This window comes from Mytilus californianus, unplaced genomic scaffold (assembly GCF_021869535.1).
Source record: "Mytilus californianus isolate M0D057914Y unplaced genomic scaffold, xbMytCali1.0.p SCAF_3, whole genome shotgun sequence".
Classification (NCBI taxonomy): Eukaryota; Metazoa; Mollusca; class Bivalvia; order Mytilida; family Mytilidae; genus Mytilus; species Mytilus californianus.
The window spans coordinates 48,507,989-48,520,679 of NW_026262679.1; the positions used below are offsets into that span (position 1 = coordinate 48,507,989).

General features: G+C 33.1%; 1 protein-coding gene across 2 annotated transcripts in view; it reads left to right on the plus strand.

Moving 5' to 3' along the window:
* LOC127734754 (thrombospondin type-1 domain-containing protein 4-like) overlaps positions 1-12,691 on the plus strand; it is a 57,324-nt gene that overhangs the window by 38,508 nt on the left and 6,125 nt on the right. For both annotated transcript variants that reach the window (XM_052244759.1, XM_052244760.1), the window contains exons 7-12: positions 555-759; positions 1,514-1,686; positions 3,300-4,179; positions 4,967-5,090; positions 5,811-6,015; positions 12,422-12,607. In XM_052244759.1, coding sequence (XP_052100719.1) covers positions 555-759; positions 1,514-1,686; positions 3,300-4,179; positions 4,967-5,090; positions 5,811-6,015; positions 12,422-12,607 — 1,773 coding nt within the window. The remainder of the gene's footprint in view (positions 1-554; positions 760-1,513; positions 1,687-3,299; positions 4,180-4,966; positions 5,091-5,810; positions 6,016-12,421; positions 12,608-12,691) is intronic.

A 12,691-nucleotide genomic window follows, 5' to 3' on the forward strand; every position in this document is an offset into this window, starting at 1 on the left:
TGTTTCGTTATTAGCCGAGGGAAGCAGATAAAACATAGATTGATAGATGCACGCAAGCATTTCTATATCGAGATTTAACTCGTGCCATTGTCACACAGTTCCTCCCCTTCAAATGAAAAGAATTGAACTTCACGTTTATCTGGCAATTAATCAACAGCGTATATTAATCTTATGGTCGTATATTATTATTACTTTAAAAATACGTGTTCTTAAAACGTTTAAACCCGCTGCATTTGTTTGCACCTGTCCTAAGTCAGGAATCTGATGTTCAGTAGTTGTCGTTTGTTGATGTGGTTCATAAGTGTTTCTCGTTTAGATTTAGACCTAATCTCTTTAGATTAGACCGTTGGTTTTTCCGTTTGAATGGTTTTACACTAGTAATTTTTGGGGCCCTTTATAGCTTACTGTTCGGTGTGAGCCAAGGTTCCGTGTTGAAGACCGTACTTTGACCTATAATGGTTTACTTTTATAAATTTTGACTTGGATGGAGAGTTGTCTCATTGGCACTCATACCACATCTTCTTATATCTATCTAACTGTAATTTTCTTTCTAGAAATTTGGATGTGACGGAATAGTAGGATCAAAAGTCACCAAGGATATTTGTGGTGTCTGTGATGGTGATGGCTCTACGTGTAAAATGGTACAAGATGTTTATGAAGATGATAAATTGAAATACGGATATAATTTAGTAACCATTATTCCATCTGGGGCAACAGCAATAAACGTTACACAATTGCGAATCGGCAGAAATTACTTGGGTAATTGAATAAGAATTAATGTGTCTATATGTTAGGCGTTCAAGCGTACCTGATGATGAGATTTAAGAAACACATATCATGTGCACTAAAATCGGTGAGGGGAATGACACGCTTTTGTGAGGTGGAATATAGGGGGTTCAAAAAGTGGGGATGTAGGATATAGGGGGTTAAAAAAATTGGGGATGTGGGATATAGGGGGTAAAAAAAATTGGGGTTGCGGGATCTGGAAAAAAAGGGAAAAAGCGTGAAGTGGGGAAAAATTATAAAAAAAATGGGATTTCAGAAATAAGTACCCAGTGTCACCCCCTCATCAATGTCATACATTTTTATTTGCTTTTATAAGAATAGTATATGTAGGTATGTAATCCTTTTTTTCAAGTTAGGTTTGATCAAAAGGAGCATCTCTATTTTCATGCAACCAAACATTTATTATTATACATGTAATTGTTTAATTCTCTTTAAGATAATTAGGTTTTATCAGATGTGGTCAACATTTAAAGACGACATCTTCTTGAAAATTAATTTCAAATTAACTCAACTAATTTCACCTTAATAATAAACATGTCATTGTATTGTAAATATTTAATGGTCAGTTTTGAGCGTTCCTGTGGAAGGTAAATCCAAAAAAGCGCTTCGGACGCATGCGCATGACATTTATAAAGTGTTATTTTCATTTGTTTATCCTGGAATATTCTTTTATGTTTTATGTATCTAAAGGTGCTGATATTTTAATTCATTGGATAATCTTTTTCAGCCCTGAAATTAAAGAATGGAAAATACATTATTAATGGTCATCGTAGACTATCAGCACCTGGTCAGTACGAAGGCGCGGGAACCACATTTACATATAAAAACCGTGCTTCAAAACATTGTCCTGGTGAATGCCTATTTGCAGATGGTCCAACGAATGAAGACCTAGAAGTGATGGTAATTTATGGTCTTCTCAAATTTTACTGACCACTTAATAAGTAATAATAATTTTTATATGAGCAATAAATGTTCGTTTGGATAATATTTGAAACCATAGAACTCTGTAATATAGAGAAAATATTTGACATATTCAAATAGAAAGGTGAAACTTTCAGTGCATATTTTATATCTTTTTATATGTATTAAAAAGTAAATAATCTTTTAAAGAGTGACATATTTACCGTCCAGCTGTGGGGAGAAAAGACAGTTGAAAAGGTCACTGAAGTTAATATTTCGTTATCCATAATTTTCATTATTTATTATTACAGTTTTCGCAATGATTTCTGACTTCCAATATAAATGTTCAAGTTAACCATAGATGTATACATCTATGAGTTAACATAGTAACTTCTAAATATGCTCTTCACATCCGAAAGATTTAATTCTTATTTGAAATAACATATTTGTTTGGTTTTTTTTTTTTGGATTTTTTTAAAGATAAAGATCAGAAGTGACGATTGTTTTAAGTAACGAATGACCACTGTATGTACAAAAAAACATTGGTTGAGGACGGAACAAGTCAAATTTCACATTGAGCAGGAATTTTGAAAATGAACATATTTTGGCATTGCACACGGTCAAGTTTTTGTCTCTGACCGTTACTGACGTCTTTATACACTAAATCCATTGGATGTTCGGTGTGAACTGATTGATATTTAAGTCTTAGATACATGATTTTTTTATTAGTTGTTATTGGCTTTGAACTAGCTTTTAGTAACTGTGAGTACTCTCGAATCTGTTGTGTGTGTCTTTTGTTTGTTTTGTTGTTACTTTGTATCGATCTGATGAGTTAAGCCCTTTTCGACTGTTTTTTTTTTATAGTTTGTTCTTATGTTGTACTGTTACACCGTATTATGGTGAGGGTTTGATACCATCAAACATGTTTAACCCAACCATATTCTGTATGTGCCCGTCCCAAGTCAGGAGCCTTTAATTCAATGGTTGTCGTTTGTTGCTGTATATCATATTTGTTTATTGTTTGTTGTTTTGTACGTAAATCAGGCAGTTAGTTTACTCGTTTGTATCTCTGGTGGAGAGTTGTCTCATTGGTGATCATACCACATCTTCTTGTTTTTTATATATTAGGTGTTTTTTGGGCGTGTTTTAACATGCAGAGTCGACATTTTTACGGGTATAAATATACGTTGTCTTTACCAAAGCAGTGTTTTTTTTAGCGTTTTGAAACATCTACATCGAATAAAGACTTTAAAATTGTTATTTAATGATTTTCCGCTAAGCATACATACGGGGCGAAAGTCGAAAACGAACTGACAATGCCATGGCAAAAAACGAAAAACGACCAAAAGAACAAACAGTAAAAAACACAACATAGAAAACTAAAGACTGTGAAACACAAGCCCCTCCCAAAACTGGGATGATCTCAGGTGCTATATACGAAAGGGTAAGCAGATCCTGCTCCACATGTGTCATGTCCTTCATATTAATTTATCGTTATTTTCTATTAGTTTTCTGTGTATTAGATATACATTTAATATTCAAAAGTATGTGTCTTGAGAAATAAAAAGATTTATCTGAATAGACTTCTCATTCATGATACTATATTATTTTAGTTGTTATATTTTGGGAGGAATACTGGTGTATTGTACAAATTTGGATATCCCACTGACCGAAATGGAATGCTAAAATACCAAGATCTTTCACTCGAAAATGGAAAATCTGGGAATTCTATTCGCATTGATGGTGGAGAAGAAAGTCGGGCCTCTACTACAAACTATTTAAATAACGGGTTTAGAGATAGAAATAATAGGAATCACGATTACAACGGAAATAATGATTATTACAATGCTGTCTTAGGCAGTTCTGGAAATAGAAATACTCATTTAAATAGAAATCCAGATAGGAATAGAAATACTCATTCGAATAGAAATCAAGATAGAAATAGAAATACAGGTTCGAATAGAAATCAAGATAGAAATAGAAATACTGGTTCGAAAAGAAATCAAGATAGAAATAGAAATAGAAATACTGATTCGAACAGAAATTCAGATAGGAATAGAAACCGAGATAGACATACGAACAGAAATGACGGAAATCGGAATAGATATACTAACAACAGAAATCTTCCACAGACAGAAAGATATGATGCAACAGTTGTTATAGAGGAAAGTCAAAGAAAGCCTGATAGGAATCAACCTAAAGACAAAATGGAGAAAAGTTACTATATTTCATCCGTATCTGGTGGCAAAAATCTGCCGTTACCTGCTTACACACAAAGTTTTCCATTTATGGATAAAATGAAGGATAAAATGCACAAGAATGGAATTTTAGGAAATGGTCAAAATGATCCTATGTACCAAAAAACTGGAGCCCTTAATGATAATGGAAGAAAACCTATCATCGTTTCCGATCCTTTAGATCCAGAAACAGCTCCAGTTATCTATAACTGGAAAGTGATTGGTTACACAGATTGTAATAGGACTTGTGGATCAGGTACTTTTTATACTCGTAAAATATTTATGGTCGGATCGTAATCGGGTTTATCATTCTCCTAAAATTACATTAGTCCAATTTGTTTGATGTTCGTTTAAAAAAAAAAAAAGGAATCTCTATCGTTTGCTTCCTCTTTGTTTTTCTTTTGATTTTCTTCTTTGTTTTGCCTTTCTGCAAACCTGGCAAAGATTATTCTTTAAACACAGGTCATGCGTCTGCAATAGGTATCATTCCCTGTAAACACACAAAATGGATGGACTTTTACAATAGCAGCAAGAAATTAAACCGTTTAGAAATTGTTCATTTGCTATATTTTGAAAACCTGAATTTTAGGTTGAAATGTGACATAATGACTGATAAAGTACAATTGTAAAACAATCATAAAGAGTTGACCTTTGTAAATCATACTATAAAAAATGTACATATTTGTCCAACCGGTATTAACTGTGTTAGTTTTCAGCTTAAAGAAAAAATATACATGCATATTAACAGAAGTATGGAAAAAATTTGGCAGTAAGCTCTATATTTTTACAACGTAACATAACTTTCTACTTAGGGTTAGAACATGTATGAATTTGTTTCCATTCAACAATTTTAAGTTTACACAATGGAAAATAATTTATTGAAAAACGAAATGAATAGAACAAGAAGGCTATAATTATTTTAATGTTACTTTTAAAATGTCCATGCATTTTGTGAAATTTCTGACAAAGTTTATTATACATTCTGTGTACTTCCGTACTTAGTACTAAGCATACTATATATATATAAATACTATACTTGACAGGAATTCAGCATCCTATTGTTAAGTGTGTTCGTGCTTCAAAAGAAGTTCTCGAAACACATTGTAGGAGATTACCAAGACCTGATGAAACACCAAGAGAATGTAACACACAGGCTTGCCCCGCAAGGTTAGAAGTGAATAAGATGTTATCCTTTTAATGAACGTTTTAGCCTTCTTTATGCGTTAAATCAAATTTGATCTTAAATTTAGAATTTATATATAGTTACTTTAATGGCCACATAAAAGTTAATGACGGGAAAATCTACTTTACGATTATAATAGGTGTGATTGTGTATTTGATGTACTGAACTTAAATGTAAGTTCCAAATGTACCAGGTATACTGATCTTAAATGTAAAGACTTTTACCGTTCCAAATGTACCAGATGATGAAATGATAATAGGGGTAAAGATTTTGAACAATAATACACAATTTAGCGCATAGTAACGCAATTTCGATTTTTTTTAAACTTTTCTTTATTGTTATGGCTTACTTTCAGAAGAAAACACCATTGTATTGGTTTTCTAGATACAATGATTGTTTCATTTGCATTAATTGTTACTGGATTCTTTTCAAATCAAATATGCTATTTTTGTGTGTTCCTTTTAAGTCTTATTCCAGTTCTCTTGGAACACTGGTGTTAAATTAGCAACTGGAGATCAATTGAATGTTAATATTTGATTTGGAGGGGGGTGTCGATCTTACATTGGCAACTAGAAATCAATTGTTCGTTGATAAAAGAATGGGGAGATATTACATTTAGCAACTAGAAATCAATTTTTCGTTGATATTAGATTGGAGTGGGGGTTAAATTTAGCAACTAGAAATTAATTGTTCGTTTATTTTAGCTGGGAGGCATCACCATGGACCTCTTGTAGTACAACGTGTGATGATGGGATGCAAATAAGAAATATTTCCTGTTTAAAAGAAGTCGCAGATTCTCTTTTCCTTGAAAGTACATTAGACGAATGTTCACATCTAGATGCACCTGAAACATTTAGACATTGCAAAGTAGAAGATTGCTTCAAATGGTCCTCAGATCGTTGGAGCGAGGTAATTCTATTGTATTTGATGCGGAATTCGTATAGAAGCCCTCTTAAATCATGTTTTCTTTTTGAGTTATTTTTTTTTAAGGGGATACGATACAGTTACAGGGGAGGTAATGCCGTTGCTAACGTACAATGTTATTTTTCGCGACGTCAAACTGCGCCATATCGAGAAAAGATGCATTTTTCGAGTGCTTTTAATAATTAGCTTGAAAACGAGCACATGGACCCCTCTTTTCTTAAATGACATTTGACTCGATACTGTATGAAGATTGTTTGTTCCAATTTTTATGAAAAAATAACCGATGAATTTTTTTTTTAATTAGGTAAATATGCAGCCGGTTTTTTCTGCAATCTTGAAATTTAATTAAAATAAATCATTTACAAAGAATTGTTAAACAAATTACATATAAGAGCATAACTTTGTAAAGAAGGTATTCCTTATCTTTTTACAAAAATCCTCATGTGTTTGTCATTTGAAACAAAAAAGTAAAGTGTGTCTGTCCAAAGGATAGAAATGTCCAAGAAACCGAAATTTTAAGTAAATGTCTAAAATTTCAACCCCATTTATCTCTAAATTTAGCACATGAAGGTATATTTTTTATTACATATTTGAATTGACTAAGTAAAAAAAAGCTTGTTTGCAAATTTTCGTAAATAATCACCGTGGGATCAAAACTGTATCGTATACCCTTAAACCGGTCTGTCTTATCAAATATCAGTATACATTGTGTATTTAGAACAGTTCTCATGCATGCACTTTTTCTGTAGTTTGTAGTGGTCTTTTTCTCAAAAACATCCGATCTTTCCTTTGTTCGCATGAAACCTTCATCTACAAAATCTTATCCTCCTGCCTGCGAATTCATGTTGTATTTAAAGCTACGAACGGTCCATCTCACTTCAGCGTGACCACTGTGTCTAAACTACCCCGGCAAAAAATGTTTGGACTCGATAGTATCTAATGTCAGGTACGGTGACGGACAATCAACAGACAGAGAAAAGGTAGAATTTGTGTTTATTAATTTGTTTTTTTAATGACATTTAAGAATAAACATACACATATAACTATTTTCGATTGTGTGATGTTATATTTTCTACAACTGTTCTAGATTAATGGAGAAATAAGTAAAAAGGCACATGAAAATGGTGAATTGAGTGAACCTTGCTACGAATTTGTTTAATTTCTTTTTAAATTGTGCACATTGTACGGAAAGAAAAGTACTGAAAGAAAGATATTAACACAGATATTGCATGGCTAGTCACTACGAGCTCCTCAATATTTGCATTTCTGTGCATGGAACGAAAGAAATGGGTCATGTCAAAATGGAAGGACCCTGTTTCGTCAATGTTGTTTATTACATAAGGACCCGGTTTTGTCTCAGTATAGGACCCAGTTTTGTTTTGTTTTGAAACCACATATTTATGAAAAGCTACGTTAACACGGATCTGAACATTGCCCATCGGAAGAAATTAAATATGTGAGTCAAAAAGATGTTATAAAGATGTTATTGCAATACAAACATGTCGTGTTAAAATATATTTCAAACGGGAACTTTTCGAAATAGGGAGTAGACATTTTTGAATGCTATACGTATACCTTATTGAACTTATCTTCGAACTAAGTTTAAATGAAAATAAATACTTTATAGCATGTACTTACATTAATTCCTTATGATATAAAAAAGAAGATGTGGTGTGATTCGTTGCCAATGCGACAACTCTTCACAAGAGACCAAATGACACAGAAATTAACAACTATAGGTCACCGTAAGGCCTTCAACAATGATCAAAGCCCATACCGCATAAGTCAGCTATAAAAGGCCCCGAAATTGCGCCATATCGAGAAAAGATGCATTTTTCGAGTGCTTTTTATAATTAGCTTGAAAACGAGCACATGGACCCCTCTTTTCTTAAATGACATTTGACTCGATACTGTATGAAGATTGTTTGTTCCAATTTTTATGAAAAAATAACCGATGAATTTTTTTTTTAATTAGGTAAATATGCAGCCGGTTTTTTCTGCAATCTTGAAATTTAATTAAAATAAATCATTTACAAAGAATTGTTAAACAAATTACATATAAGAGCATAACTTTGTAAAGAAGGTATTCCTTATCTTTTTACAAAAATCCTCATGTGTTTGTCATTTGAAACAAAAAAGTAAAGTGTGTCTGTCCAAAGGATAGAAATGTCCAAGAAACCGAAATTTTAAGTAAATGTCTAAAATTTCAACCCCATTTATCTCTAAATTTAGCACATGAAGGTATATTTTTTATTACATATTTGAATTGACTAAGTAAAAAAAAGCTTGTTTGCAAATTTTCGTAAATAATCACCGTGGGATCAAAACTGTATCGTATACCCTTAAACCGGTCTGTCTTATCAAATATCAGTATACATTGTGTATTTAGAACAGTTCTCATGCATGCACTTTTTCTGTAGTTTGTAGTGGTCTTTTTCTCAAAAACATCCGATCTTTCCTTTGTTCGCATGAAACCTTCATCTACAAAATCTTATCCTCCTGCCTGCGAATTCATGTTGTATTTAAAGTTACGAACGGACCATCTCACTTCAGCGTGACCACTGTGTCTAAACTACCCCGGCAAAAAATGTTTGGACTCGATAGTATATAATGTCCGGTACGGTGACGGACAATCAACAGACAGAGAAAAGGTAGAATTTGTGTTTATTAATTTGTTTTTTTAATGACATTTAAGAATAAACATACACATATAACTATTTTCGATTGTGTGATGTTATATTTTCTACAACTGTTCTAGATTAATGGAGAAATAAGTAAAAAGGCACATGAAAATGGTGAATTGAGTGAACCTTGCTACGAATTTGTTTAATTTCTTTTTAAATTGTGCACATTGTACGGAAAGAAAAGTACTGAAAGAAAGATATTAACACAGATATTGCATGGCTAGTCACTACGAGCTCCTCAATATTTGCATTTCTGTGCATGGAGCGAAAGAAATGGGTCATGTCAAAATGGAAGGACCCTGTTTCGTCAATGTTGTTTATTACATAAGGACCCGGTTTTGTCTCAGTATAGGACCCAGTTTTGTTTTGTTTTGAAACCACATATTTATGAAAAGCTACGTTAACACGGATCTGAACATTGCCCATCGGAAGAAATTAAATATGTGAGTCAAAAAGATGTTATAAAGATGTTATTGCAATACAAACATGTCGTGTTAAAATATATTTCAAACGGGAACTTTTCGAAATAGGGAGTAGACATTTTTGAATGCTATACGTATACCTTATTGAACTTATCTTCGAACTAAGTTTAAATGAAAATAAATACTTTATAGCATGTACTTACATTAATTCCTTATGATATAAAAAAGAAGATGTGGTGTGATTCGTTGCCAATGAGACAACTCTTCACAAGAGACCAAATGACACAGAAATTAACAACTATAGGTCACCGTAAGGCCTTCAACAATGAGCAAAGCCCATACCGCATAAGTCAGCTATAAAAGGCCCCGAAATGACAAATGTAAAACAATTCAAACGAGGAAACTAACGGCCTAATTTATGTAGAAAAAAATGAACGAAAAACAAATATGTAACACAGCAACAAACGACAACCACTGAATTACAGGCTCCTGACTTGGGACAGGTACATATATACTGAATGTGGCGGGGTTAAACATGTTAGCGGGATCCCAACCCTCCCCCTACCCTGGGAAATTGGTGTAACAGTACAGTATAAGAACGAACTATAAAAATCAGTTGAAAAAGGCTTAATTCATCAGATGGATACATTAATTCTAACGCTTGGTTTAAAAATTTTAACAAATATAATGCCTACCTATGTTAAAATGAGCGTTGAGCATGGCATGAAAGAATTATTTCTTTTTATAAATAAAATTTGGTTTGCAACATTACAACGTCCAATATCTTCGTCTTCGTCTTCGTAGAACAACCTTAGTGGCAGTTTAGACCGTGAAAAATGACAATGTGACAGCTTTCCATCAAAGAACAAATGACGTAAAAGTTAACAAATATAGAACACCGTATCCAACAATGAGAAACGCCCATACGGCATAGCAAGCTAAAAAAAGGCCCCGAAATGAAAACTGTAAATAAAACTAAAGTGAAAACTAACGACCTGATTTATGTGCAAAATAAAAAACGAAAAACAAATACATGTATAATATACAGCAACAAAAGACAACCACCGATTTACAGGCTCCTGGATTCGGTACTGGCACATACAGAATGGCGGGGTTGAACGTGTAAGCGCTCCCTCCCAATCCCCCCCCCCCCCAAAAAAAAACAAAAAAAAAACAAGAAAAAACTGGGATAACAGCACAACATATGAACAAACTATAAAATTCAGTGAGTTGAAAAAGGCTGAACTCATTTGATTACAGAGCCCCTATAGTAAATATGCGATTGGCGACTGTCTCTGTTTTTTCGTCTTTTATTAAATTTTATGATGGTATACGATATAGTTACATTATATCAGTGGCGGATCCAGGGGGTAGAGGGAGTACGCCGACCCCCTCCCCCCTTTTTGGTGGCTAGAAATAATTATTTTATTATGTTTTTTTACGATTTATATATGATTTTTTATTTGACAAAAAATCGTAAAAAATAAGTTCCTATTGCTACGCTTGGCGGTATAAAATCCGTTTATGAATACGTCCCTTTCAAAAATCATGGCCTCGGTCCGCCCTTGCATATTGACAATTTTAAACTTGACCAACGTGCTTAAATTGTAGAACTTTTGTCAATGTACGATAATCATTATACAATGAAGAGATAAACCTATATATAATAGTTGTACTTGTTAACAATTAACTTGATACTAGTGCATTAATGAATTTGTTAATGTCAAAAAAGAGAAGAAATAAATAAGAGATAAAACATCGTTTATTTATAAAATTACTAATCAAATAATCATCATTGCAATTTCCGGATGGCCTAAGACTATTATACTAATTTATACTTAGTATTATTTTAATAAGGAGGGGTAAACAGATTTTTCACGCACTATTATTGTGATCCTTTGCGCCGCATGGAAATTCCCTTTCTTGGGCGATTCTGCATGCATATACATTTGTCTTATTCTCTTGCTTTATAATGAACGTTTAGTTTTAAAATATTTATTTTCAAACGATCATACTGTCTCCCCCTTTAAGTAGAGCGGAACTTTAAGATAATCACATATCAAATGTGCGTCCTTAAATTTTCAAGGCCGTACACTATTTAAGTTTGAACACTTAAATTTACATAGTTGATATAAAAAAATCCAATCGCGTTACAAAACCTTCGTTTCTTTTCAACTTTTCCTTTTTTTTTTTATACAAAACATTATTGAAATTTGCTTTCTTCTAAAATAGCAGGAATTCAAGTCTTTACGGATTCAAAAAGGTTATAAGTTATCCTCTGAAAGAAAATGTTTTTCAACGATCACTCAAACTGCTGTTGAACGCCATATTTTAATTTTCGTCATGCGATTATGCATTATTTTCTATGACAAAACCGGGTCTGCTTTGTTAAATTTAAGGACAAAACCGGGTCGTACACATTGACAAAACCGGGTGCTTCAATTTTGACATGACCCACTTCTTTCATTCCATGCACAGACATGCTAATATTCAGGTGATCATAGTGACAAGTCTTGAAATCTCCGTGTTAATATCTTTCTTTCCGTACCTTTCTTTCCGTACAGTGTGCACAATTTAAAGAGAAATTAAACAAATTCGTGGCAGGGTTCACTCAATTCACCATTTTGATGTGCCTTTTTACTTATATCTCCATTAATCTAGAACGGTGGTAGAAAATATTACATCACACTATCGAAAATAGTTATATGTGTATGTATAGTCTTCAATATAATTAAAACATCATATAAATAAACACAATTTCTACCTTTCTCTGTCTGTTGATTGTCCGTCACCGTACCGGACATTAGATACTATTGAGTCCAAACATTTTTCGCCGGGGTAGTTTAGACACAGTGGTGACCATCGCATCTCCGAGTCCTACAAATATATATGATGTACATTTTTGCAGGAAAATATATAATTGTAATAATCTTAATTTTAGAAAGTAAGAAGCGATGTTTTCTTTCTTTTTGGCAGCGAGTATAAGTAATTTTATATCTTGTGAATATCTTCTTAAATGACATTTCTTTTCGTCCTACCATTTTGCACTATAAAGAAATGGGACTTATTTTGACGCGGACGATTAAAGAGGACATCAACATATGAAGCGTAGTTTGTACATAGATATCCCGTTTACATTCTAATACATTCACCTTACCCCCAAGACCATCTTTATAGTGTAAGAATATTACCTCGATTTAATGTTAAAAACTGTTTATTTGAAGCCAAAATGTGTTATATATATTTGACTTTCAAACATGAACAAATTCAGTTCTTGTTTTCTAGTGCTCTACAAACTGTGGTGAGGGTTTAAGGACACGAACCGTAAATTGTACTTCAGCAGATGGCTATATCGTAAACGACATATATTGTAACAGTACAGATATGCCACCGGAAGAGGAAGGGTGTTATTCTACAACCTGCGAATATGGATACAGTGCCGCTTGGTATTCCACGAGTTGGCAGGAACAGGTATGTCATTTACGGTCAATTTGTTGTGTGCTTCTTGTTCTGTGGTGAATTCCTCATTTAGGTCATGAAGCATCATATGATGTT